Source organism: Cygnus atratus, chromosome 5, assembly GCF_013377495.2.
Source record: "Cygnus atratus isolate AKBS03 ecotype Queensland, Australia chromosome 5, CAtr_DNAZoo_HiC_assembly, whole genome shotgun sequence".
Lineage (NCBI taxonomy): Eukaryota > Metazoa > Chordata > Aves > Anseriformes > Anatidae > Cygnus > Cygnus atratus.
Window position 1 is genome coordinate 28,836,339 of NC_066366.1, and position 25,589 is coordinate 28,861,927.

Genomic DNA, 25,589 nt, shown 5'->3' on the forward strand with positions numbered 1-25,589 from the left:
CACAAATGACAATTAAAGGCAAGTAGCATGCTGTGGAGGAAGGGAGGGAAAAAAGAGCATAGAAAAATGTAACTAATTATAACTAGTCTGTTTCTTCTATGTGAATAAAAGTTTCTTAAGTTCTTGTCCTGTATAATATAAAAATATCTTTGCCCAGATGTTTGCCCAGAAAGACAAACTTTTTCCCTTCCTGTCTTCCCCTCTTCATCGTCAGATGAAAACAAGTATTATAGTACATAAATCTGTTAGGATAGATGAAGCATTTCCATACATACAAAGATGATGTTTTCAAACACCCCTGCAGTCTCATGCTTTCAGTGGTAAACCCAAGGATTTAGGGGTATTATTTGTCCATAGGTTTTTCTCTTTAGTGTGTGCTTTGCAAAAGATATTTTAAGTAATTCAATCCACTTTAGCTTACTGATTTTAAAAGGTTAAACCTGTTCTTTTTCTCTGATATTGCTGTGGAGAAGATGTTGCTGGGGTGAGGCTTACCCTTGGATAGCTTGGCTGTGTTATTTATAGGTAGCCCTCTGTAACCCGGGATGAACTTCTCTGATGCCTTCTGGAATAAGAAGGGCTAAAATACAGAAGCTAGAACCCATTGCATAAAAATTGTATGTGGATTTACTTCCACAATTAACGTCAATTTCCAGTGTAATGTGTGGCTGCTGCGTGCCTTTTACTGCGGTGTGCGACTTCATTATCTTGTGGTTTTTGCAGCGTGTGGCTGTAAGGCTGCCAAGCTCCCAGCTGCTTGCGAAGGGCTGTGCCAGCCACCCCTGGTGTTCCAGGTCGTGCCTGGGGAGCCTGCGACCCCGTTCGTGCACGGGAGGACGGGAGTTTGTGCACCATGTGTGTGCAGGGAGGGGTGGCAGATGTGGGCATCACTGTAACAGGGCACAAGTCTTTGTTCATCTCGTCATTCGGTCTCAGGTAAGTGCCAAACTCAGGAATATGGGGCTGCTACCTGGCCTGGAAAGGAAAACTAGGTCTTAATGTGGAAATGCTCTTCTCAGCTGGAAAATATTAAGGTAGGAAGAAGCAGAGTGGGGTCCCCAGTGCTGCCACTGAGCTAGTGATGTGCTCTGGACAGCCTGACTCTGCTTTTGGTGGTGTTGCAGACTGGAGATGCACGTTTTGCTATAGCAGCTGTTAAATAAGCCACTGAATGTATCTAGGATACAAGCATGCATGGGACAGCTATACCACAGAGTAAGATTTGTGTGAATCTCTTGAACAAGAAGCCAGGATACTTTGCCCTTTTTTTTTCTTTTGTAGTTTTGTTGACTGAATTTGAGGGTGTAGTTGTGCTTGGTCTGGGAAAAGATGGATTTGAGTACCTCTTCTCATAGTAGCACTAAGCTAGACCTCATCTGCTTTTGCATCAAACAGAATGGCTTCCTCCTTTCCAGACTTCATTTGGCAGGAAAGCTCAATTAGTGTTCAGGAAACAGAAATCCTGTTGCTCTGAGATTTCTGAATGCCTAGTGGACAGTGACTATTAAGTATACTTGATCAACTGGGAAATCCTACCTTTGTCTGAAAAATTGCTTTACACCTGTTCATGTAAGACGGTGAGAGTTTGGAGGGTGAAATGCTACTTTCTCCTTTCAGATGTTAATATGCCCACTGACACAGATACAACCATTTTGGTATCCTGCAGAATGAACGTGCTTTTCCCAGGGTTGAAGGCTTTGACTGTGTTTGTTTTTCTTCTCTGCTCTGCATGATGTGATGAGCAATCAGGAGTCAGGTGAGTTCAGACCGTGGCCAAGCAGCTTGAGGGCATCTCTAACACCTGAAGCTCCTTTTAATTTATGGGGAGAGGGAAGAAAAACACTTTAATTACTGTATGGATGACAAATAAGAGGATCAAAGTGAGACTTTCTGAGGCAAAGCTTAACCGCTTTTAAGCGGGAAATAATTATGCCTCTTTTTGTTAATGAAGTTTAACGTTGGGACTGCAGAGCTGAGAAAGCAGGCTTGGGAAAAGAAAATGCGAAAGAATTCTGCCCTGTGAAATACCAGCCTCTCTCTCTGTCTCCTTTACCCTTTGCAGAGGGCAGGTGCCACGTGCATGCTCATTTTGACCACTGCCACTTCCTGCAGTCCTGTGTGCACGTGGTGGGGTCACCCACACAGCTGCTGGTCTGCTCTGACCCTCCTTTGTTCTCAGGTTTCCACTGCTGCTTGCACGAGAGTGTGGTGTGAACACCACGTGCACCCATAGATTCAGGTAATACATAAGATATCCCCAGTTCCACACAGAAAAAAACAAACAGAAAAACCCCAAAGCCCTAGATTTTGTCTCCACAAAATCCTCCTTTTCTGAAAAGAGTAGCTAGGCTGCTGTGGCTTTTATCACAGTTAGCCACAAGCAGAGTTAATGATACCAGACAGAAAAGAGACTATAAAAGTGTTTGTTATGGAAGTCTGTATTTGATCTCTCCCAGTGGCTTTTGACTTGCTTAAAGCTGTGCTAGTCTTTGTGATTTCCAAGACTATTGATTTCCATCTCCCTCCTACACCCCCTTGCTTCCCCCTCCCAGTCTGGAAATGCATTTAATTCTGTGATGGTTTTGCTGGCAGTAGGTTTTCCATTTCACATGGGAAAAAATCTAGAGTATGGATCTTGCTAGAAATTGATTGTGGGTGACTTCTGATGGCATAGCAAATCTTATACAGGGATAATTTAAGCTGTGTGCGACACAGGCTTCCTGAGTTGCAGAAGGCCTTGAAGTCAGAAGTCTGCTTTCAGCTTCCCTAGCTACATCCTGTAGGCTGCATATCACAGGAGTACACCGCTTGTGCTGCTTTCCAGTGTAATGTGTGTCCTTTTCCAACGGGATCACCAGTAAAGAAAATACATGGGAGGGAAGCATGGGAAAAAACAACACTTAATGCTATAACAGTGTCATCAAAACAGGGCTTTATAAGCATAATGTTGGAGTTCCTGATCCTTAGATGAGTCTGATACCCACCTCTAAGTAAATACTTGGCAATAGGTAAAATTCAGATACTGGATCTCGGTTTCCTCCTGCACTTCCTGGCAGTGAGGCTGTTAACCAGACACAGTTGCTGTCCATGTCTCATCTCTGCTGCACTGCTTTTTTTGTCTTGCTGCTTGGCAGGGGACTTGAAGTCCATATGAGAGCTACACACCAAGAACATGGGAGTACCTCTGAGCAAATGCTTGGCTCTGCTGAAGACACTTGTGGGTTGCTCTTTTTGTACGAATGTTCATCCCTGGGTTTCTTGCCAAGTTCTCTTCCATGGTCAGAGAGCCAAATACACAGCAAGATGTGTAAGTCAGGGCAGCTGTGTACCAGGACTCAGACTGGAGTGCTTTAAAGGGACGGAGAGAGGAGACTGGGACATGTTGTGACCTGGGTGGATCTGGGAGCTAACGCTGGCACTTGCTAATCTGGCCTGTCATTTTCCATTTTATTTACTCCTGGCACTTGGTTGTCAGAGCAGGCTTTTATACACCATTCTTTGTGGCTTAGGCTGCTCAGCACTGCTGCAAAATCCTTCTAATCCTTTTTTGCCATCCGTTTCTTGCAATGAAAACTCAATTGACAAAGCGAATACTTGAATTTCAGAGAGCAAGTGCAGAGTCAAGTTTTGGGAAGAATAAAGAGCCAGCAAATATGGCAAGGCCTTATTGGGAAAAAGGGACTCTTACAAAAAATGAATTAACATGTGTGCTCTATCTTGACAGCTCTTGAGGGACTATTAGTACCAGGGGTCTTACCTACTTGCAGAGGACTTTCACAGCCAAGTGATACCTACCAACAGGTGATCAAATAGAAGAAAACTAAAACTGACGTGTTCTTTAAAGAGATGATGAGGATGTATTGAGATTGTCCTGCTTGACTTCTGTGTCTTGTATTACAACTTTGCGGTGTGGCAGACCCCTGTGGGGTAGCACTGCTGGAGTAGAAACCTTCTCAGCTGTTGCACCTGTGTTTGGCAGGACATTAGAAAGCAATGCTGCCATGTTTGTTGAAGAAGGATGTTTCTTGGGTGTTTAGATCTGAGCCACCTGTATTTGCGATTAAGGGCAGAGCTTTCAGGAGTTAGAGATGGCTCCAGGATAGCAGTTAAGATTTACTGTGCCAACCATCGACTCTACTGCCAAACGCATCATAGCTCCAGAGCATTGCTGTAATCTAGTGACAAAATTTAGTCATTCAGCACTGCAGCTCTGACTGGGCTGTGGATAAAGCAGGCTGTGTTAAGGCTGAACAAAACTGCTAAAGGGGCATTCTCACTCTCCTCAGTCTGGCGTCTTGTAATGAAGTGCTCTGAGCTTGACTGTCCAGGCCAGAGCACTGGCAGCACCAGTTCTTCAGAAAGCCATATCTGGTTTGGAAATCTGGTTTGGGGATGATAGGGCTGGAGGAGTGGAGTTGGGAAATAGGCATTTTCCCTCTTATCTTGGAAGGAGTGACCTATTACTTTTGCTTTTAAATATGAATGAACTCATTCTCTGTACCTCAGATACAGACCATATGGTGCTCTTGGTAAACGTAGCAGATGTTCCTCTCTTGCTCTGTTTTGCTTTGTTACACAAATTCTCTGTGTTTTCTTTCTATCCTGTCTGCAGTGGGCTGTAATAGCACAGCTCCAGCGTATCAGGTTATTGCTCTGAATTTCTAAATGGGCATTGAAAAATAAAGGGCATGGGGGAACATACATAAAATGTTGCTTGAGCTGTGGAACTGAAGTGTGTGTGTATAGATGGTGACTGACCCTGAAACTCTGGTTCAGTGTGCTCAGTTGAATAGTTTCTCCTTCTGTTTTCCTGCTACTTATGGCCTCTGAACTTTGTTCTTCAGTATAAAACAATGTTCCACCCCACCTTCCTTGTGGTGGCTTATTTTAGCTTGGTTTTGCTTGTGAATGCAGTTTCTGTGCAAATCTGCCTCACTTTGTATACCAGAACACTGTTGTTTCAGTGAGAAACTGGGGATATTTTTCCATGTGTGGTTGTTTTTTACATTTTCCCTACTGATATAATTGTTTGTACCTGTCAGTACTGTTCCACTTTAGTAAGGGAGGGTAAGGGCATGTGGTGATGTGCCGCAGCAGACAAACATCTGGGAGTGCCAAGCAGACCGCAGCGTCCCCCGCTCTGGCGTGCAGGGATTGGAAGAGTGCAGCCGTGAGGAGTTGTTCCTGGTGTCTTTGTTTGCGTGGGGTTCCTGTTTGTTTAAAGCAGTTGACACAACACAAGCGAGACTTTGGTCCTTGCTGGGGAGAGTGACTCAGCCCTTCAGAAATCGTATCTCGTGCGTTCCTGGGGAGGTTTGGGTGGGAAGAGGCACCTTTCTCCACCCCGAAGGCAGTGTCAAAGGTTTGCTGACGTGTGTGCACGGCTGGAACAGGCAGGGTTGTGAGCAGATGGCATCTCAACCGGGCATAGATAAAGACCATTCTTCCCCTTTTCCTGTAAATCTAGCCTTGGTCAAAATTTTTCTTTTCCCCTTTCAGGGGATGTCACTTGCTAGTCTTCTGCATGTAAAGATAAGTGTGTGTCAGGATTGATGTATTTACTAAGAAGGGTGTCAAACAGAATATGATGGTAGATTTTTTTTTCTTTTTTTAGATTTCTGTAATGTGGAGGAGGGTTTGCTGTTACTATCAAAGAAGCTGCTGTGGTTTAACAGGAAAGTTCTCCCCTAGGTTAGTGAGATGTATGTTGATGGGAATGCTTAAGGCAAAATAGAAATATTAAATAGTTTTGGTTCTCCTTTTTTGAGGGAATGTGGATACCAACTTTCTCCATATATAAAAGACTGGAACAGTTCAGTGTGTGTGTGTAGAGAGCGGTATTTGTTCTCACCAGCTGATACAGTGCACAGAAAAGGCACTAGCATGGTTTTTCTGCCCAGCCTACTGACATGCTTGTCTGTTGCTTTACTGTGGAAGGCAGTGGTGTGGGTTGGTTCCCCCTAGGGGGGAAGCATGGACCTCTAGAGGAGGGATTCTTTCTGTCCTGGTGAAGGAAACTGAGGAAGGTAGATGGTTGGCTCTGGGCCCGAGGGGTTTGCCCCAGATCATGTTCTGCGGGAAGATGTGGTATGGAACTGTCCTTCCCCTCTGTGCTCAGAAAATGGTAGTCCTTTCTGAGGGAACAGCTTCGGGCTGCTTTGGGGCTGGCTGGCTTCTCTTCGGGCTGTAATACACCTACGATAGGGGCTCCCCGACGATCCTTTTGTGCTGTGCTTCTTAGCATTTGAGGCCTAGTAGTAGCTACATTCATTGAGGCAAGGTGCTCTTGCAGGCAGCTTCAGGTGCAAAATGGTGCAGCTTGCGGATAGCCCCAAGCCTGGTCAGGCCTCTGGGCAGAGCCAGGCCATGGGCCATGCTGTGTTAAATATCTGCTTGTGTAGGAGCCCAAACCCTAGGGATCTGTTTGTCAGGAGGAAGAGTGCATCTGGGGACATCGGGATTAATGGTAGAGTGATTTAGTTACAATAGATTGCGCTAAAATTTTAATGCTTTCCTCAGTAGAAGAGAAAACCACAGGAGCGAGACCTGCTGATAGCCGTGTTTGGGAGCAGGAGCAGGATCCTGCGAACTCCACTGGGGCCAGTTACAAAAACGCAAGGAGGCAGCTATTGGAGGCAGCTATTTCGTCTCTGTCCTTAATCAGGAGAGGAACAGCCGTGCTGGGAGTGGTGGAATGTAAGTAGAGGCCAGATAAACGTTAAAATATCAAAGAGAGATCTCTTAATGTTTTCCTCTGTAGTACAAAGTTCTTCAAGGTGCTGCTGCCAAAACGTACAACCTCTCAAAAAAAGCTTAAACTGAGGGACAAGATTCACGTTCAGAATGACTGGAGATGTTTAGTAGTGAACTTGGTTTCTGTCCTACTGCTCTGAGTGTTATACTTGCCACTGCTGTTGCAGTAGCCTATTGTCCATGCTGCAGCCGTGCTTTGGCTTGGTATCAAGCCTTGAAAGGTATTTTCGGTAGCAGTTCTTGATCTCAGCCAAGGGTGAGGGTGTAGGATTGTGCATAGGTTCTTCCTCTTAAGGAGGCATAACTAAATTGGGGAACAGCTAAAAAAAAAAAAAATAAATGCCATGGCACGAGGGGAAGCATCAGGCTCTGTGAAAGTACATCTGGCATTAGAGAGGAGCAGGTTTGCTCCTTTTTCCCTGAAGCAGGAGGTTCCTGTGCTCCAAGTTGTGGTTGTTTAGGGAAACCTCTGGCAGATACCTGTGGGGTGGTGATAACCCCTCAGGTGGAGGAGTGTAGCCTCTGTTACCAGTATGCAGCACACCTCCACTCTGAGAATCGAGAGCGCAGCTCAGCCCTCGCTGAGGGGGAGCTACACATGCACGTGTCTCTCAATTGCAAATGCTGCAGCCGCACGGCACCTCTGCAAAATGCACAAAGTAACTGCCCTCAAAACCTTACAAACTCATTCCAATATGCCCAGGGGCGATTTTCCAGTCATGGGAAGTCCTGGAGACCTTGCTAATGAGTTCAGCTGAGGAAGTAGCACAAGGAACTGGGGGAGAGGGAAGGTTTGCTTGTGTGTGAAGCGTGAATTGGAGTGTGTGCAGAGAGGGTAAGGGGGTGTGGTAGTAATCGTAAGAAACAAAAGAGAAAGGAAAGCAGAGGAGAGGCTGTCTTAAGGCTTGAAGATGAGGGGAAAGAGCTGGGAACCAGAAAGGGAGAGCCAATGGCAAAGAAAGTAATGAACATGCAGTCCTAATCTTCACCCCTGAAATAAATCTGGTTTTATAAATTAACAAGAATCAATCTGATGTCAGTGACTGTAGCTGTAAAAATAAAAAGAGAGTTGAATGTTTACTGATAAGAATTTGAGGAAGCCTGTTTCCAAGCAGTCGTGCTCTCTGAATCTTGCATCTGAGCCAAGTTATTGGCATGTTCTGAGACAGAAATAGCTCACCTATCTGAGTGACCTTTTAATTTCCTTCTCAATCCTCTGAATTCACTGTAATGAACAAAGAGAGTATTAAGAACAGGCGTGGCTCAGATCTTTCTGCACGTTTGCAGTAGACCAAATAGCTCTAGATTTCTCCAGGGGTTAAATTCTAAGAAACTGCTGTTGAGAGTAGGATCACAGGGAACCACTTGTGGCTCGGATTAACCAAGTGGTTTCTCTCTGTGATGGCAGCTCAGTGTCTTTTTTTTGTTCTGGGTTTATCCAGCACCTAGCACTGTGTGGTCCGATTTGTAGTCTCAGACTTGTGCCTGCCATTGCACTGCAAATGCTAATGAGGCAAGAAGTGCTTGAGAAGGTTTTGTTATCCTACTGACATACCTGTCTGAAGCAAAGGTTTATCCTTTTGGTGTGTGCCCTGAGCTTCCAGTGTGCATCTGTCCTGTTGCACATACTTTCACAGCAAGGCAGAATAATTATCTGTAATGTGTCAAAAAGATTAAAAAGCATGTGTTAAAGAGAATGGGATAGGATATGACATTTCAGCCAAGAGGCTTTCCTTGGGTGGGGGATGAGGGAGGTGCATGCAGAAGAGGAGGAAGCAGGGTGAGAGACTGGGGGGCTTTTATGCACAGCATGAAACGATCCTGCAACTAAAATGCCATGTAACCTTTTCTTTTTATATTTGACAGCCAGTTTATCTTATAATAAATGTGGTCTGTGTAAGGCAAAGGAGATGCTGCTCTAAGTAAGTGTGTGGAAACATAGGAAAACAGACCTGCTAGACCTGTGGAAGCTCCCAATTTTTTTGCCCCCATTTGTTATTTATGGGGAAATCTTCTCCAACTCTATTCTAGTCAAACAACAGGCTTGCATAATGTCTGCTGGCTACTTGTAGGTGAGGAGAGCAAGCCAAGGGATAGACCTAACGTGTGTAGTCAGCTTTTGATGATTGGTTTGCAAGTGGACTGTGCACTCTCAGGAATGTGCAGTGGGGATCGAGCATCATCGTGCTCTGAAATGACAAGGCCCTCACATGGCTGGTTCTCTCTCCCATGTTTCATCATTCTCATCACATCAAGACTTCCTTCTGTGGTATACCTTTCTGAGTCTCTAGGCTATATGTGGGTAGAAAGTCCAACGGTCAAGCTTATTCCCCCTTCTGTTCCTCCTTAGCCCATCCACCCCTACCCTCGCCCCCTAAAAAAGAGAGAAAACTTGGGATTGGACCTCTTGCAGCTGCTGACACTGTGACCTTCAACTGCTCTGCTTCTGTCCTTGCAGGATGAAGGACCTCCAGCGTTTCCAAGTAATACTTCAGTGTTCTCTAGATGTCGGTGTTATTAAGGGTGTGCCGTTCAGCTCTACAGAGGCTTCCCTTCTGAGAGCCTTTACATGTTGAGAAGGGTAACTTTTGATTTTCTGTGATGCAGAGGTCTGAGGCTGAGACTTGCTCTTGGTCTGAAGACAGAAGCCAGCAGCTTTCCTTGGTCAGAAGTCTTGATGTCACCCTGTAGCAAGGTGTATGGGAGTGCTTCTGCAAAGAGTTGAAACTCCTGCCCTATTACATCTGCATCATACCAAACACAGCCGAAATGTAATTAGCTTATTTAGAATTGGTTTCTTTACATGCAAGGAACTTGTGAAGACTATTGGTGCCCTTGGTGTAAATAAAGCGTGGTCATGCTTAGCAGTGAAGGTGAAACTTAACCTTGGTCTCTCCAAATTAAGTTGTTGGGCTCGGTCCTTGCTGGCAGTGGGTTGTCCATCTATTACTTTGACAAGGGGCAGTAATAGTGCTTCACCGGGATCTCTTTCCATTTGCAGGGGTGTTGTGAGGCACCCTCTGCAGTGACTTGCAGAGGCACTTTTTGGAGGTGGTGGGAGGGCTGCAGAAGGAGGTGATGTCTGGCTGCAGCACTGTTGCTAAAGGCTAGGGAAGGGGATGTGGCTGCTGGGGAAAGAGGGCTCCTTATAGCTGTTGTGCTCCGCAGTGTACTGTAAGGAGAATGGTTTCCTCAAAATGTGCCTTACAGCATCCTTTGGAGCCTTAATGGAGCTATTTATTTTCTACAATGCAGGATTCTTTTTGTCCTCCTCCCACTTCCTTATTCCAGGCAAGCCCTGCGTGTGAAACAATGACTGCTTCATGGGGAAGGGAGACCCAGAAGTGCAAAGGCAGACAAAGAAGATAGTTTGCTGCTGAGAGGCAACTGTGTTGCTTACATCTGTTAAATGTCATGCTCAGCTCACCCAGAAAGGCAGTTTTAGGTGAACCAGAATCTTTATAAAAACACATGGAAGCTAGTCTTCTGACAAAGTGAAGCTAGTTAAGTGGCCTTTTAAGCGATGTTGAAGGCTCTGTTGGAAGCCTGGACAGTTGCAAATGACAGACCACCAGCTTCTCTGAGTACTGCTGTACATGACATTTGCAATACAACTTTTTAGATGGAGCTGCAGCTAACACCTTATTTTTTTTAAAAGTTGTTTTTCTGTTCGTGTAGTGAAGAGAAATGAGGTTAGCTTAAAAAAAATCTTTACTGTCAGTTTTGTGCACACCATTCCTGGAAACTCTGCCCATTTTTTTTCTCTTGTGGAGAGGAATAAGAAGCTACATTAACCTGTGCATGAAAGACAGGTGCCGATATGTGGATGTTTGTACCTTTCTGCAAGGTGCAGGTTTTTGTAGTATGTGTAAAGCACACCTTAAGTGGTTGCTCTGTTCCTCTTAAACTATTCTAGTGCTGTTATTTTACTCTTATTCCTTCATCGGGTGACTACTGCTTTCTTTTCAGGAAATGTCAGAGGACTGTTGAGCAAGTTTCGCATGCTGCTGTCAGGCTAACTGCTTACCCCACACATACCCCTAGCATTTGTAGGTACTAACACTTGTCTCTCTGCATGGCTTTTATTTAAAATGTTTGGCCTTAAAAGAAGTGAGAGTTGGTAATACTGAACGATGGAGCAGGTAGATTTAGCTTGTTGTTTTGCATCAAAGTCTTAGGCTGCAGAGGCAAAAGGAGAACAGTTCTGGTGAGAAGGATGCTGACTCTCTAAGACTAAATTCTGTGTCAGATTCACAAAATGGGGGAAGCAAATTTAATCTTAGGAGTACAGTAATAAAGGGATTGGGTGAATTCCCTTTGAGAAACTCGCTTGAAAATGGATTAAATGAACATGAAAATCCTCTGCCATTGAAAGGAGTTTTAAATCTTCATCTTACAGTTTGGCTGGTTTTGCATATTAATTTCGCTGTCCTGTAAGCTCTTGTAGCTGAACTTTGTGCTTCTGCTTGGAGCAGTATGTTACAGGTGAAAACATGAAGTGGGGACTGTTAAACCAGCTTACTATATACTAATTTTAATAACCGTTATTTAATCAATTCACTCTGGGCAAACCTTGCCTCCAGAGACAGGAAATTGCTTAAGGATTATTGGCTGTGGCAAGAGCTTCATAGCTGTTTGCAAAATGTCTAAAAAAAAAATCTTTCCCTTTAAAGGAGTTGCTGCACATTTCTGGTTAAGCTGAGTGGAGGTCACTGGGAATTTTTTTGCCAGCACGTGTCTTGTGACAATAGATTGGTGGCCTGATTGTAGTTGCCCAGGGTGCTTGGAGAAGCACCAAATCCAAGTAGGCCCCTTCAGGGCACAGAGGTGGCAGTGGCTGGAGTGATGTGCTTGGCTGGGGATGGTGGGCAGTGTCACCTTGCAGGCAGCTGCTCAGCAGCTATCTTTGATGGGGTGCTTCGCCTCTGGCGTGTGGTCCCCCTGCGAGAGGCCTGCTGCTTTATCCAGTGTTTGTCTTTGCCCCTGTGAGTATCAGGAGGGAATCTGCTCTTTGGGAGGGTTTTACCTGGAGGCTGGGTGAATGCTAGCTGTGTTTATGTGATCCTGGATTGTCTGGTGAAAAAGCAGAGGTGTTGGGCAGAAGGTTAAATAACCCGTGTCCTTTAACTCTTGGGTACCTCTTCCTCTGACCTAGGGTGGCTGGCACAAGCATTGTTTTTGCCTATATGCAGCACTTTGTAGCCTTTTGCATTGTTGCACAAAAACGTAAGTTGTACTGCCTAAGCCAGTTGCTGTTTTTTGCCGTCCTGCTTTCTGTAACTTTTTCCCTCTTTTCCTACTTCGATCTCATTTGACTACCTCTAACCAGGCAAGCCTGTGTTGCCTTTGGCTATAGTCGAGCACTCTCGCCCAGCTTTTTGTTTTTTAATCTGCATAGAAACCAGGCTACTCAGAGCCCTGATTTAGGTGGAGGGTTTTGATCTAGAGCATCTTAACACACAATAAATTCTCTCTGCTACATTTTAATGCCTTGAAGACAGAGCAGGATTTAGGAGCAAGAAGCCTGTGCGGTTTCTCGGCCCAGCAGGCAGCACAGGCTGCTCACCCGAGCCGGAGCAGCTCCATGCACTACAGCCTTGAGCAGCAAAGCTGAGGTGGGAGTTCTGTGCCTTTCCCCTCCTGCTGCCACCAGCCTTGGTGCTGTGCTGCTGCAAGGACCCTGTTCCCCCTGCTAGTCTGTGGAACTCGGCCCCAGCCGTGGCAGCACTGATGTGCAAGGGGTGGATGAGACTAGTGGTCAGTAAAGGCTGAGGGACTGATGCTGCCATATAAACAAAGGAGAACCCTGAGGACCAAACTGGCCTTCTGCTGAAATGCAGGTTACAGGGTTCATGACGGGTTTAACCCTGGGGACTCGTACTTCTTTCCTTCCTGGCTTGTTTCTTCTCTCCCACCCCAGCTGAATGGTGGGAATCTTTAGTGCTCAACCTTTGAATCGTGGCTGTAGGTCACAGGAAAAACAGCTTGCTGCGCTGTTACAAAGTGACCTGGGCTGGATGCTCTGCTCTGAGCGCCCGGCCTCTTTGCTCTGTGTGTGTGTGCTCACCTGTGAGAAGTGGTGGGCAGTGATCCTCCTGAGAGTGCCTCTCTGGTTTGATGCGTCCAGCTTGTGCTCCTCAAATTGGAATATAATGAAAACTGATCCACTCTTAGAAAATCAAATTAAATTAGCCTGTTGAGGGAAACCAGTTAGAGAAGGCAAAATCAGATTTTCCTTTTTAAATTGCGCATTGTCCAAAGAGAAGCGTGACTGGGTTCTGCGGAGTGAAATGTGTCCAACACCCCTGTAACTGGTCTGTGTCACAGTGAGCATTTGGAGCAATTGCGTGTATGGCTGTGGTGTGAGAATGGTGCATCTTACATAGGAAACATTTAAGGCTTTGCTGCTACTAAGAAGAACAAGGGGACGTAATGAGCTATAGGTACCACACTGAGCTGTGGTGCTGAGAACTTCTTGAGGGCCTGCTTTTTCCCCTCAATGATTAAGAGCTATTGAGACAGCTCTGTGTTAGGATCCTAAGCGCAGGATTAAATTTAGATCCAGGATTTGAAATTGACCAAACAGAGTAAATTAAGAAGTACAGTAGTGCTAGGTTGTTGGAAGATGCGGTGTTCAGAGTACTAAAGGGGCAGTCTTATTTCTCAGAGCAGTTTCTGTGTGCGTATATCTTTGAAAACAGCTTTGCACTGACAGATGTCCGGATATCAAGGATTTGTTATCCTGGAAGGGTCTGGTGTTGGAACATGTCTGTTGTGAAGAACTTTCTGTATAAACTGTGATACAAATAATAAGCGCTACACAGCAAGTGTCGTCGTCCTTTAGAAGTGGTGAGTGGACATTCTCGTGTCTGGGATCGCAGTTCCTAAATTCCTTGAAGATGGTCTGCTTTTAGGAATAAATATAAAGGCCAAATGCAAAACAAACAAACAAACAAAAAAAAACTAGTATAACTAGATACATGTCAAACTGACTCACTGAAGCTACATGGAGGGCTTAGGAAAAAGATTTCCCAACTGGGTGTCCTCTTGAAATGGCTGTATTGCTTGGTGATACTGCAGCCGTGTGTATAGCAGACTGATGCTTTTAGTCACATCACTGGAAATGGAAGCACAACAAATGGATGGGGAGAACTACATTCTGGTAGTGAGGGTTTAGAAAATAAACCTTTACTGTATACTTACCTTGTGGTGTATTCCCTGATACAGATTAACACAGCTGCATAAATGAGAAAAAACTCCTGGATATAAAAGCAACTCAACCAATACAATGCCTCTTTGAGAATCCTGTTCTTACTAAACGTATAATTTCAAGCTTGTATGTGCTTATAAGAGGTTCTGCCTTTCCATGGCTTTTCTTTATTCTCCTTCCCTGAAGCCATTTCAGTTTACTGTGAGTTTTCTTTTTTAGGACTTATTATTTTTGGAAAGCTTTCTGGAACATTTTGTGCATATGGTCCTCTGTAAATGTGCTGTTGTACTGATTAAAGCTGAAAATATGAAACCCAGCCTCTGTGATGCAGTGCAGCAGGGGAAAAATGCTGAAACAATAGTTTCCAAAGGGAATGCTCTTCCAAATAAAGACATATTAAAAAAAAAAATCAGCTGGGAAAGATTGCATGAGACACATTTTCCGTTATCCCCCGGTGTCTACTGTATCCCATATTGCATAAATGCCAGTAAGCTCCCAAAAAAATCAGTAAAGTGGATACATTTTTTTTTTTAATAACCAGTTTCTCATCATTCATTGGTGACATGACCCCATCACTATAAGCATTTTTGTAACAGCACAGAAGTCTGCTGTGCATTGGAGGTGTTGCGTATATTAACTTTTCTAACTCTCTCCCCTGTCCTTCCACGACTCTGCTTTTCCTTCCTACTGCTGCCTGGAAGTTCACAGCAACCGAGCTGCCTGAAAGTATCTTCTTCCTTGGTTTGGAAGGATGATCAGATTTTGATCTCTTCTATGCATCCTCCCAAGTAAAATGGAAAGATTTTCCAGTGACAACTTGTGACTTTCAGGGAAACTCCTTAAAATTTAAGGAGCTAATGGTATCTAGGACTTTCTCTCTGACTTTCCAAGGCAAGGAAAATCGGATAATATTTTTCGGTTCTAAAACCTAAAATTTCTGCAACTGATGGACCTGGCATGTCAACGATAGCACTTGCAAACGGGAAGGGTTTTCACAAGACTGTAACTTTCTACCTATTTGTCTCTGACTCCATTTCTAAAGGTACGAGGGTGCCATTTGCAAGTGTGAAAAAACAGGTCTCGGAGCAAACTCTGCTGTGGTGTCCCCTTTACTCTGTCACAGGATGGGAAAGCAAGTCTATTAAACAGAAGACATTTTACAGCTCAGCAGCTATGGTGTTCCAGTTACTGCATGCTGACAGATCAGAGTACCTCGCTAATGGTCTGTCCCCCGCAGCTGGAGGTCTGATGTACTCGGTCCTCAAGTAAAGTGCATTTTTCAGAGGCCTGCTCTGATGCTTTCCTGTGAAGATGGAACTTAGTGCTGCAGCGCACAGATCTATTTAGAAGATCAGGGTAGCGTGGCTCACTTGGTTCTTAAATCTTTGGGATACCATGCCCAGGGAATGAAATGGCAATTTAGACTGTAGGAGGTGCAAATCTGTGAACTACAACTGAGAATGAAGTAGCAATGGACTTCGAAGGTTGCCAGTGAAAATATGCTTGCTCTGGTTTTCTTTGGAGGATCAGGGGCCCCTCACTTTGCTGGTTTAACCCCAGTCAATTCCTCCTCTACATGAAGCTGCTTCAGAATGCCCAAATGTGTCTTGTGGTTCTCAACGGGATACTACATAAAAATGATTGGGGTAAGGCAGAAGGGATCTGAGGTTTTATTCTTTCCGCTACTGCGTGGATGTGCACAAGTGTTTCTTAGAGCGGCTCTAGGCCTGCCTTCTTGTTCACTTTCACTGGCTGAATAACTAAGAACTGAGAAAGCTGCCCTGAGCAGCCACAATATATCAGGTTCTGTTGGATTTCTTTACGTTTAAAATTTCCCTTGCCCATCAAATGGGGCTGAGGAATGATAAAACACTCGGGGTTAATCCACTACTGTCTTCAGAGCTTCTGTCACATAATGGACTGTAAAGAGTGCTCAATGCTGCCCCTTCGTCCCCTTGGCAGTCCTATACCTTTTTTTTGCACACCTTATTTTGAGAAGTCTGCCTCTTCTTCTTCCTTACTTCCAAGGGGACCGTTACAATTACAGTTTTGCAGCTTCTCTGATTCACTGAGGAATCTCTTTGAGCCTGCTCTGCGTTTCTCTGGGCCGCAGTGGGGAAGAAGCTCATACAAAAAGGCTTGCACCCAGCTGCTAGCATGGCAGGAGGATTGCCGGAGGAAGGAAGCGGTCCCTGCCCTTAGCTCGCAGAAGAATATGGCTGACTAACCTAGGGATGATTTCCTGAAGAATGCTAAGTGAGATAAGGAGGCAAGCAAGGGAGTGGTGCAAAAGCGTGACCTAGGTGCCAACAGGACTTTAGACTGTGGTAGGAAGGGTAGAGAGGAGGAGGTTGGGCAATAAGCCGTGAGACTGGTGAATCTTGCAGGGTTATTCACTCGGGCCAGCAGTGTTGGTGTGACTCTCCCAGCTGTAGTGGACTGGTTATCCGATAATGAAAAACCTAGTTTCCTGGCTTAAAGCGTAAGTGTGCCTTAATGGTGCTGTGGGGAGATAGATGTGTGCCTTTTATCAGAGATCTGTACCTAAAGGGGACCTACAAGAAAACTGGGGAGGGACTCTTTGTCAGGGAGTGCAGTGATAGGACAAGGGGGAATGGCTTTAAACTAAAAGAGGGGAGATTTAGATTAGATATTCAGAAGAAATTCATTATTGTGCAGGTGGAGCAGGTTGCCCAGAGAAGCTGTGGATGCCCCATCCCTGGAGGTGCTCAAGGCCAGGCTGGATGGGGCTTTGGGCAACCTGATCTGGTGGGAGGTGTCCTGCCCATGGCAGGGGGTTGGAACTGGGTGATCTTTAAGGTCCCTTCCAGCCCAAACCATTCTGTGATTCTGATTAAAATGGAGTTTCGGAACTTAGCTCTCCAACAAGTTGTTGACTTTTTTCTTTTTTTTTGAGCAAACTGATGTTTCCTCTTGAAAATGGGAGTTCTGCAGTAACAATTGTGCTGGTGTTTCAGAAACCTTGGTAATAGGTTAAACAAGATATTTATATGGTAAAACAAGATAAAAATATGAAGAAAACAGCTGAATTGCAGGCCATTGACCAGGCCCTCTGACACAGTTGGGCAACAAAGTGTGAAACCCAACAAGTCCCTCAACAGGCTGCAGTCAGGTTGTGATTTGCAGGGGGATGTACGCCGATTCCAGTCTCTGGCATAAGTGGCTCTGTCTGCCCTAGAGATTTGGCACTGTAGCAGGGGATAAATGCATTTCAGCCCTCTGCTTTATGCTGTGCCTATCCTATGCAAAAATCCGCCTTTTTTATAATTCAAAGGTGAAGGTGTAAATTTAAGTTACTGAGCACCCACATTCTAAATTATCTGGTTATTGGGGAGGTGTTGACTTTACATGGGTTATTTAGTTTTTCTTCTTTTCCTCTTCCACCCTTTCCAATTATCATGGATAACTGAGAGTTCGCTGGTCTGAAGAGACAGACAATTAAGATGGTTTCTAAACAGCCTGAAGGTAACTGTGAATGCTTTGTTCTTTCTGTGTGTCTAGTTAAACTTACTAGGTAATTGATCTGTTAAGTTATCCCAAGATGTTAAAAATATGATACTGTTTCTAAAAGCTTTCAGTTAAACTGGTTTAGCTATGGGAAGTAAGTAAATTAAGGATTCCTTTCTTCTGCTGTCACTTAGACTTCCTCTCTGTAACTTTTCTCACCAGCCAACAGAAAGGATGACTTTTTTGTTTTAAAGCTTGACTGCTTGCTGAAGACAGGCAAAATAAGGATAAAATAAAAACAGCAATTGAGGGTGAAGGTTAAACCCTCTGAACCACAGCGCTCATGTCAGTTTCCACCTGCAGTGTGGCCATGAGGCAAGAACAATCCTTGTGCTTAGCCTTTCAAAGGGTACGTCAAAGGGTACGCTGTGCATACGTGGCACTCGTCTCGCTGGCACAATCTGTGCTGTGTGCATTCAAGAAGTAGCAAACAGTTTCTAAATGTTATTCTCTACGGTGGAAGGGGAAAACGAAGTGGTTAAAATAGAGATTTTTGATGCGTGTGAGGATAACTCCTTTTCTTCTGGCGAATTTGAAGCATGCTATTTAAAAGCAAGCCAGTAGCATTCCAAACATACTTAAACACTTCCCAAACAAACTGTGGAGAATCCAGGTTAAAGACCTGTTTTCCAGCAGCAGTGACACAGAGCATAGCCTTGCCAGGCATCTCGAGCAACTGGGGTGCCTCAGACTGTCCCCGCACCCCGACATCCCATGTCCTTTGTTGGTGCACCAGAACTACCCGAATCTGGTTTGTTTTCATGTCCTGAGTGTGTGTGACCCCCAAGGATCACTTTTCCATGGCAACCTAAGAGCGCTGCTGTGACGAAATGGGGAAAAATCAGAAAATTAGTCATAATCCTGGAAAAACGTGTGCATGCTTATGAAGTGATTTTGTATTGAAGGGTCCGAATTGGCAGCTTCTAAACGTTTAGAAGAGAAATGGCAGAGGTCTCCAAACAACTTAGCTTCTACCATATGCAAGTGCGTCATCCTTGGAAAAGGCTGGCTGTGGTTTGAGAGTGGGAAGTCTGGCCGGCGTGATTTTGGTGGAGGTTAATGCCTCCTTCAGGGCGTTCCTGCAGAAGCCAACCCGTGCGGTGTCAGAGCAGCTGGCTCCTGCTGGAGGGAGCGGGGCTGGCAGCGCTGCGAGAGGGACCGATGCTGGCGGGTCCCTGGGGAGGCTGCGTGCTGCAAAGCCTCGCCTTGCCGTACCAGGAACCTGGGAGAGCCAGGGATGGCTGTAACCAGAAGCGAGGGGTGCTCTTTCCCTTGTTCAGAGCATTCCCCGGGAGGGCGTGGGCTGTTGGCTTTGCAGCCATGGAGGACAGCTTCTTTTCTTGTCAGGATTTAGGTGTTTTGAAAAACACGCGTTGGAAAGAAAACAACCTCTATGGCTTGAAGTAGTTAACCAAGAAAAGTCTCCTCTCCTCTCCTTACTGTATTTAAGGAAATTGCTGACTATACTAAATACTATTTTGGAAAACATCTGTTTGAACTTTAATTCTCCCATAACCCTTTAGCTTAGGCTGTGGCATGTGAAACAGGTCCGAAGCGCTCCAACTTCTTATCCTCGTGCTACTGTAGGCTTCTGCCATGTTGGTAGGACCCACTAATGAAACCAGCCTGCTCCTTAGCCCTGTGTATAAACAGGGGAATTGCTTTGATTTACAGGAACCTGTGAATTGTTACTCTGTCTCCCTGAGAGTATGTTTCTGTTGATAAATGTGTGTGCTTTGCAATGTATTGGCAATGCTCAAACAGGGAGAACGCTTTTTTCTTCCTGTTAGCTTTTATTTTCTCTCTGAAGCACGCCAAGCTGGGCCCTGAGATAAGGGTTGTCAGTCTAGCAAACTTCGGTTGTTTGGGGTTTGTTTATTTATTTATTTCTATCGACAGTGGTCAGACCAGATAGCAGGAGTTCCTACAAGTTGGGTGGTTTGGTTGCACTGGCGTGGAGAGGGAGGGATGAGAGAGAGGATAATTTTTTGATTGCAGCATGTAGTTGAAGACAGTAATTTGTATAAAATTGCAATGCTACCTTTGGGGGGGAAAGAGAAGGTTTCCACTGTGGTGCTGCAGCTCCTTAGCTGGCTAGTTTGGATGTTGCAAGTCAACTTCTGGAGGTGGAGGCCTGTAAAGTTGTTGTGAAAGCTGTTCCCCCCTGAGCTGCAGGTGCAAGGAATGTGCTGAAACAATCAACTTGCAGAGAGCTGAATGTCTAAATAGCTTCCCAACCACCAGCTCCCCTCTGGGAAGAGAGGATACCTTCTTATCTAGCCAGAATCTCTTTCATCTTCTGATTTAGCCAAGGAACAACAACAAAAAAAAAGCTGGGAACAAGTTTTGTGACTTGGCTGAAGCCTGAGGGAGGATTCTCCCAGGCAGTACCCGTGCCCATTGTCTTTTAACAATTCCGGGTTATCAATGCTATCTTCAACAAAATTGTTTTGCTGCCTTTGTCTCTTTCAATTCCCCCATTGAGCTAAATCAACTTAGTGGCATGTTCCTGTAGGCATAGCAGCATCAATTTACGGTGTACCTCGTAGGGCAGCCCAGCATCTGACAGACAGGATTCCTGATAACCCGGGATAACTCAGGTGACTTGGAACTGAAAGGAGATGAGGAAACCCTGCCTGACTGTAGAAGACAGGAGAAGCAGCCGTGTGCTTTGCAGCAATCTGTTAGCGAATCAAGAAATGGCAATAATTGAGTTCTGCAGAAGAAATTCTTGGTTTAGGCATCTCTCACTTGGTTGTTGTTCAGAGGCCAAAATTAGACTGCCGGCTTCCATGTGCAGTCTTTGGAAGAGGAAAACGCCTCCGGGACGATGCAGCACACCCCAGGTGTCTCTGGGAATTTTGCCATAATAGTATGTTGTCGTCCCTACTTCTGTCTGTTGAGTTGATATCGGTGTCACCCAGCCAGTCCTGTTCCGAGGGCAGGGAGGGCCGCCTTTGAAAGGTACGTTCGCAAGACTTGTAAAGTTTGTTATACTAATAAGGCTTCATTAAACTGGAACGGAAAGGGCAGACCTGTCCTGATGTAATCAGAAGGGCCACTCGCAGAGGACAGCCCGCTGCATTGGGGGCTGTAGTTCAGCGTACAGCAGTGACTTGGAAGAAAGCATCCAGCTGTTGGGCTGGAGTATGGGCCAGATGCTGCCGCGATCCAGCTGGATGTGAACTTAAAATCCGCGTGGGAGACTTGACTTGCATGCAGGGGGAAAATGTACAGAGTAGCTGGCTTGGCTTTTTTCAGAGGAGTGTTTTTGATGCCACAGTCTAATAGCTGCTGAAGGAAATCTAGCTGGTAAGTGGCAGCATCCTTAATCCTGTCTGCATGATAGGAGGGCTGAGCTTGGTGAACAAAGCATGAGATCCTCATCCGTGGGACACATTAGAAATCTGTTAGCAGTGTTACAAGTGTGGAGTGGGATAACTTGATTTCTCTCCCTCCCCCTCCAAATTAGGCAGGAAACCAAAGGGGCAGACACAGAGTTTATTGTAGTATCAGTTCCAGGCTTTCCATGTGGCATTTTAAATGTCATCTTGAAATGATGTTTCAGGGCGGGGGTGTGCACAGACAAAGAATTCTTCTTTGGTTGAGGCTAATTGACTTGGAAGATCAAAATTTTAAAGACAGCCCTTTTGTGAGTTAGGTATGAGCAAAGTAGTGACATGGAACTAGGGAAACCCCCCTCTTCACTAGGATGACTTCCAGTTTTAACAACAAATTTACATATTTCATCCCATAATGCAGTTACGTCCTTTTTTGCCTAATTGGAAATGTCAGTCATGGCTGTTTGAATCATGTGCATCTCTGGTCAGTGCTGGTGTGTTGTGAATTCCTCTAAGTACTACTTAAGGATCTGAAAGTTATACTGCCTTCCCCAGGTCTCATATCTGTTTGCACAGGATATGAAAGAGTACAATACCTGCCTCAACACCTCTCAAGTTTATTTGGAATTATCCAACAGTTTTGAAACTTGCCCCCCAAAAAATCTTCCTTTGGTGTAAATATCCATTTAACTGAAGAAGCTGTGGCTGAAGGGGAGGTTCCTTCAAAGTTGAAAGTATTCCTGTGGTTAAGTGTAAAGAAACAGTAATTTTTGCAAAAATTAGATATTTTTTCCCCCTGAGCTTTATATGTTTATGTAAGGAACAGTATGATAGAAGTGTTGAAATGCATCTCCATCTGTTTTTTCTTTTAACCCAGTATTGACCAGTTGGCTTTATACCAGTTTTCTCCCTTCTTCATTAAAAGAAAAAAATTCTCCCTTTCTTCATTAAAAATAGGGTTCAGCTTGTGCTGGGGTTCAGCTTGTGCTTTCTCGATTTCCCAACTGTGCTGTGTGTGTTCGCACACTGATGTGTTTTCAGTGCGACAGCGTCTGATAGGCTATGGCTGAATCTGTCAGTCCTCAGGTATGAGCAGTGTCACATCCTGCAATTTTAATTACCGTGCTGTGTACTGTCAGAACACTGTACCTGAGGTTTGCAAGCTGTTTCACATTCCTCCTCGTAAGCGTGTGTTTGCCTGCCTGCTGGCTGGCTGTCAGGTTTGCTGCGCCTCTCCAGGTGGCTGAGGAAGCATTTGATTTATTTATCCTAGCTGTCTAGTACAGTCTGCTGTGCCTTCTGAAAGGTGGGGGGTGTAGGAAGGCTGGCTTTCTTTAAACAATTTTGGAACAAATCCTCCAGATGCTATATCCTCTGGGGTTGTCTTGAAAGGAAGACCTAAAACTAATTGTAAGTTAAGGCAGCCTTCACACCTGAACTACTAGAAGGTGAGTGAAAAAAGATGGTCTCTTTATAATACAGCTCCTTTTAGTATCTCTTATGCACGAGATTGCCTCTTCTGCTCTTATTTTTCCATGTGAACTGTGGATACCTACTTAGTAAGATTTCTAAATGCTAGAAAATGCAAAAGGTTGCTCATGTTTGTTTCTAATTTTCCCTTCCCTCCCCTTGGACGATGTAGATGTTTGGCTTAACACTTACTGTTTCTGTCTTTTTTTTTTTTCTAGATTGAGGTGTTCCTAATCAACCAGATCTTTTGGGAATTTTTTAAAAGAAACTTTGGTGGGTAAAAGATGTGCCATGGAATGGTAGCACCAAAGAGCAACACAGGATCATCTCTTGCCTTGACCAGCCATGGGTTATTTCTTCTGCTAGTTATCTTTGGTACCTTTATCTTGGAAGCACAGGCCACAGGTAAGTGAAACCTTTGCTTGCCTATACTGCAGGGAGGGGTCTAAGTATGCAGATGGCCTTATTTTTATGGGGAAGCTGGAGGTGGTTGTATTTGTACGCATCTTTCAGTACTCGCAGGAAAAATTCGACCACTACTTGTTAAGCAAAGGGCAGTATTTGAAATGAACTAGTCTTGCATACGAGCAAAATGAGTGCTCATTCTTTACACTGCTATTTTGATTCCCCCAGCTTTTTTTCTCTGCATTCTCATCTCTTTACTGCAGCTGGGGGTGTCAGGACTGTCTGAAGAGCGAGCATGGACCACATTTTAGTTGAGTGATATTCTCATGTAGACGCTTTTACTTGTACGCCCTGTAGCTACCTCTCATGTGAAGTAGTTTTGGAAGCACAGACTGTCTTTCAGCTCTTTGTACAGCTGATGAGTCTGTGCAGTGTTTACTTGAGTGGTACCTGCCAACACCTCAGCACCCACAAACTACGCTCCTCTGTTGGATCATTGCAGCTTGGGTTTTTGCTCCTCCCCATGCTAACTTCCTTATCTGGTGGACAAGTACGATGATTAATGTAAATAGCAGTGCAATGGAATGATACCCTGAAATAGGGTCTTTTCTCTCAGCCATGATGCAGTTTGTCTGTAGAGAGGTGACTGATCAGAAGTAGCATGGGATGGAGGGAATAAGTTTGTATGTGTGCTTTAGGTGTGTGGTCTTGCACAGAGCTATAAGAGAAGTTATTCTTAAAAAGGCAGATTTGATTTCAGATGCTGACACAGTATAGATCAACAGCTTGTCTTTAAAAACAAAATCTCTGTTCTCAATATTAGCTCTAAAAAGTCCCATTTTTTTTGAGATACAGTACCTGAAAATATTCAGTGAGCGATATGCCTTGGCTCCAGTGAATTTTGGTTTCGTCTCTGTGGGGTAGAGCAGAATAAATGTTCATGGCCAGATGCACTCAAAGCAGAGGTTATCCTGTACAGAAAAGTCTGCTGGTGCTGGAAATTTCCGGAGGAGTTGGTCTCCGTATAATATTTCTAGCTCTTCAAGTTAGAAGGGAGAGGCTGCTGAAATGAGGTATACCAGATTTCTATCTCTTCCTGGCCTAATTTTGGCTTTGTAGGTAAAGCGAGGTGTAGGAGAGAAACACAAGTGCGTGTGACTGATTGGCAAGAACAGATAGTAAAAGGGGGAAGGGGACAGGGTCTCTTTTAATCTGGTCTGTCCTTGGGTTTTTGCAGCCTTGCTGCTGTTGCTGATAATGCCACAGCCTTTTTCAGCTGTAGGCCTGCCAGATCTGCCTCGCTGCCTGGGGCTGGGACGCACCATCCCTGCCTGAAACTCCAATTACACACTGCAGCACCTCGGAGTGAGTCTGTAATCAGTATGCAAATGCGTTGCGCTGCACAGGGCTGCTGAAGAAGAGGAAGGCAGCCACGATGCTGGCAAATGTTTTTGGGATCATTTCTGAGGCATCCCATGTCATATTAAAAAAGGCACTAGTTAAGCATATGGTGAGACCCTAGAGTGGTTCTGCGTTGTTTCCCTTCCTGTGCTCCTTTTGCTTCAGGACCCAAAACCAGCTGTGGTAAACTGCTCAAGGCAGGTCAGCGGCTAAATAGGATTAGGGTGGCTAGGCATGAAGTGTTTTCTGCAGGGGAAGTGAGAGAAGTGAGCGCGTGTGGAGGGGAAACCCAAGCATACAGCGGAGGGCAAGACACAAAGGGGGAAATAAATCCTGGAGGAGGGGGAGGGCCGGCTGAGCCATGCTTCCATCCTCCCACCCACAGGCTTGGAGGCTGTGAGGTGGGGAGGCAGTAACCCGACTGCCGGGTGCTGGGAGGGATGGGGGTGCGCAGCCATGTGTCACAGGCCCAGGGAGCCGCACCTGCAGCGGCCCGCCAGCTGTCAGCAGCGCTAATGAGCGCCTCAGCCCGGGAGCCGGGGGCCAGATGGAGGCACAAAGAGGACTGGCGAGGCGCTTGGAAAATCATCTTTCCCTCATCTTCGTGCCCCAGCCGCCCCTCCGTCCTCGCTTTATTAGTTTACATAGCAAAAACATGCAGAGTGAAGCGGTGTTAACGTGAAGCAAGAGATTGTATTAAATCTCCTGGTGGTAATGCTTATCTCGAACGCAGGGCCGATGTGACATGTTCACAATTGCTACAAAAGATGAAGAATGTTCTCATAAAAAGACATACAAGCATGGAGACAATGGGCTGGCTCGGCTCTAAGTGACAAAGCAGAGCTTATGATTCATATGCTTAAAACCATATAATGCATATTGTATTGTGATCATTTTGCTGTTTGGAAATGCTATTGCTTGACTTCCAGGAGGCCTAGGTACATATTCATGTTCTGGGCAGGAACGTGTTCTCTTTTACACATGATAAACACAGAGGGCAGACTGATTTCCAGTCAGCAAATGTTTGGTCTCTCCTCTGGTAATAAATGGGCTTTATTTATGCATGGATTTCTAACAAAAGTCTTCAGCACTTTGTCTCAAGCAATCTATCCAAATATCTCTGAGTGCCACGAGATGAGTATGATAAGTTGCTTAGTCACTAAGCACACTGCAGAGGCTGGGGAAACTGCTCCCTTTTCACGGGAATATAATCATGAATATAAAAATAACCACTGCACATATTTTGGCACAAAACAAGTGCGGCATTTGGTGATGGGCAAACAATTAAGCTGTGTCAGAAGAGACGGATTTAGGAAGACTTCAGTGCTGTTCAGAAATATTTTTTGAGCTTTATCACTGTTGTGTCTTTTTTTCCCCCCTAGCAAGTTCTCCAAGATTAGTTGAGGGAAATTAGGAAGGAATGAGCACAAGAGACCTGGGAAGCAAGAATCTGAAATGCTAAGGCTTAATTCTTGTTCTCA

The 25,589-nt window shown here is 45.0% G+C and overlaps 1 protein-coding gene across 7 annotated transcripts in view; it reads left to right on the plus strand.

Annotated features, from left to right (window-relative positions):
- SUSD6 (sushi domain containing 6) overlaps positions 1 to 25,589 on the plus strand; it is a 78,056-nt gene that overhangs the window by 11,534 nt on the left and 40,933 nt on the right. For 3 of the 7 annotated variants that reach the window (XM_035539081.2, XM_035539092.2, XM_035539084.2), the window contains exon 3: positions 22,521 to 22,707. In XM_035539081.2, coding sequence (XP_035394974.1) covers positions 22,587 to 22,707 — 121 coding nt within the window. In that variant the 5' untranslated portion in view covers positions 22,521 to 22,586. Of the gene's footprint in view, positions 1 to 1,617; positions 1,757 to 6,519; positions 6,697 to 22,520; positions 22,708 to 25,589 lie in introns of all 7 variants that reach the window. The other 4 variants (XM_035539082.2, XM_035539086.2, XM_035539085.2 and 1 more) reach the window with 3 other exon arrangements.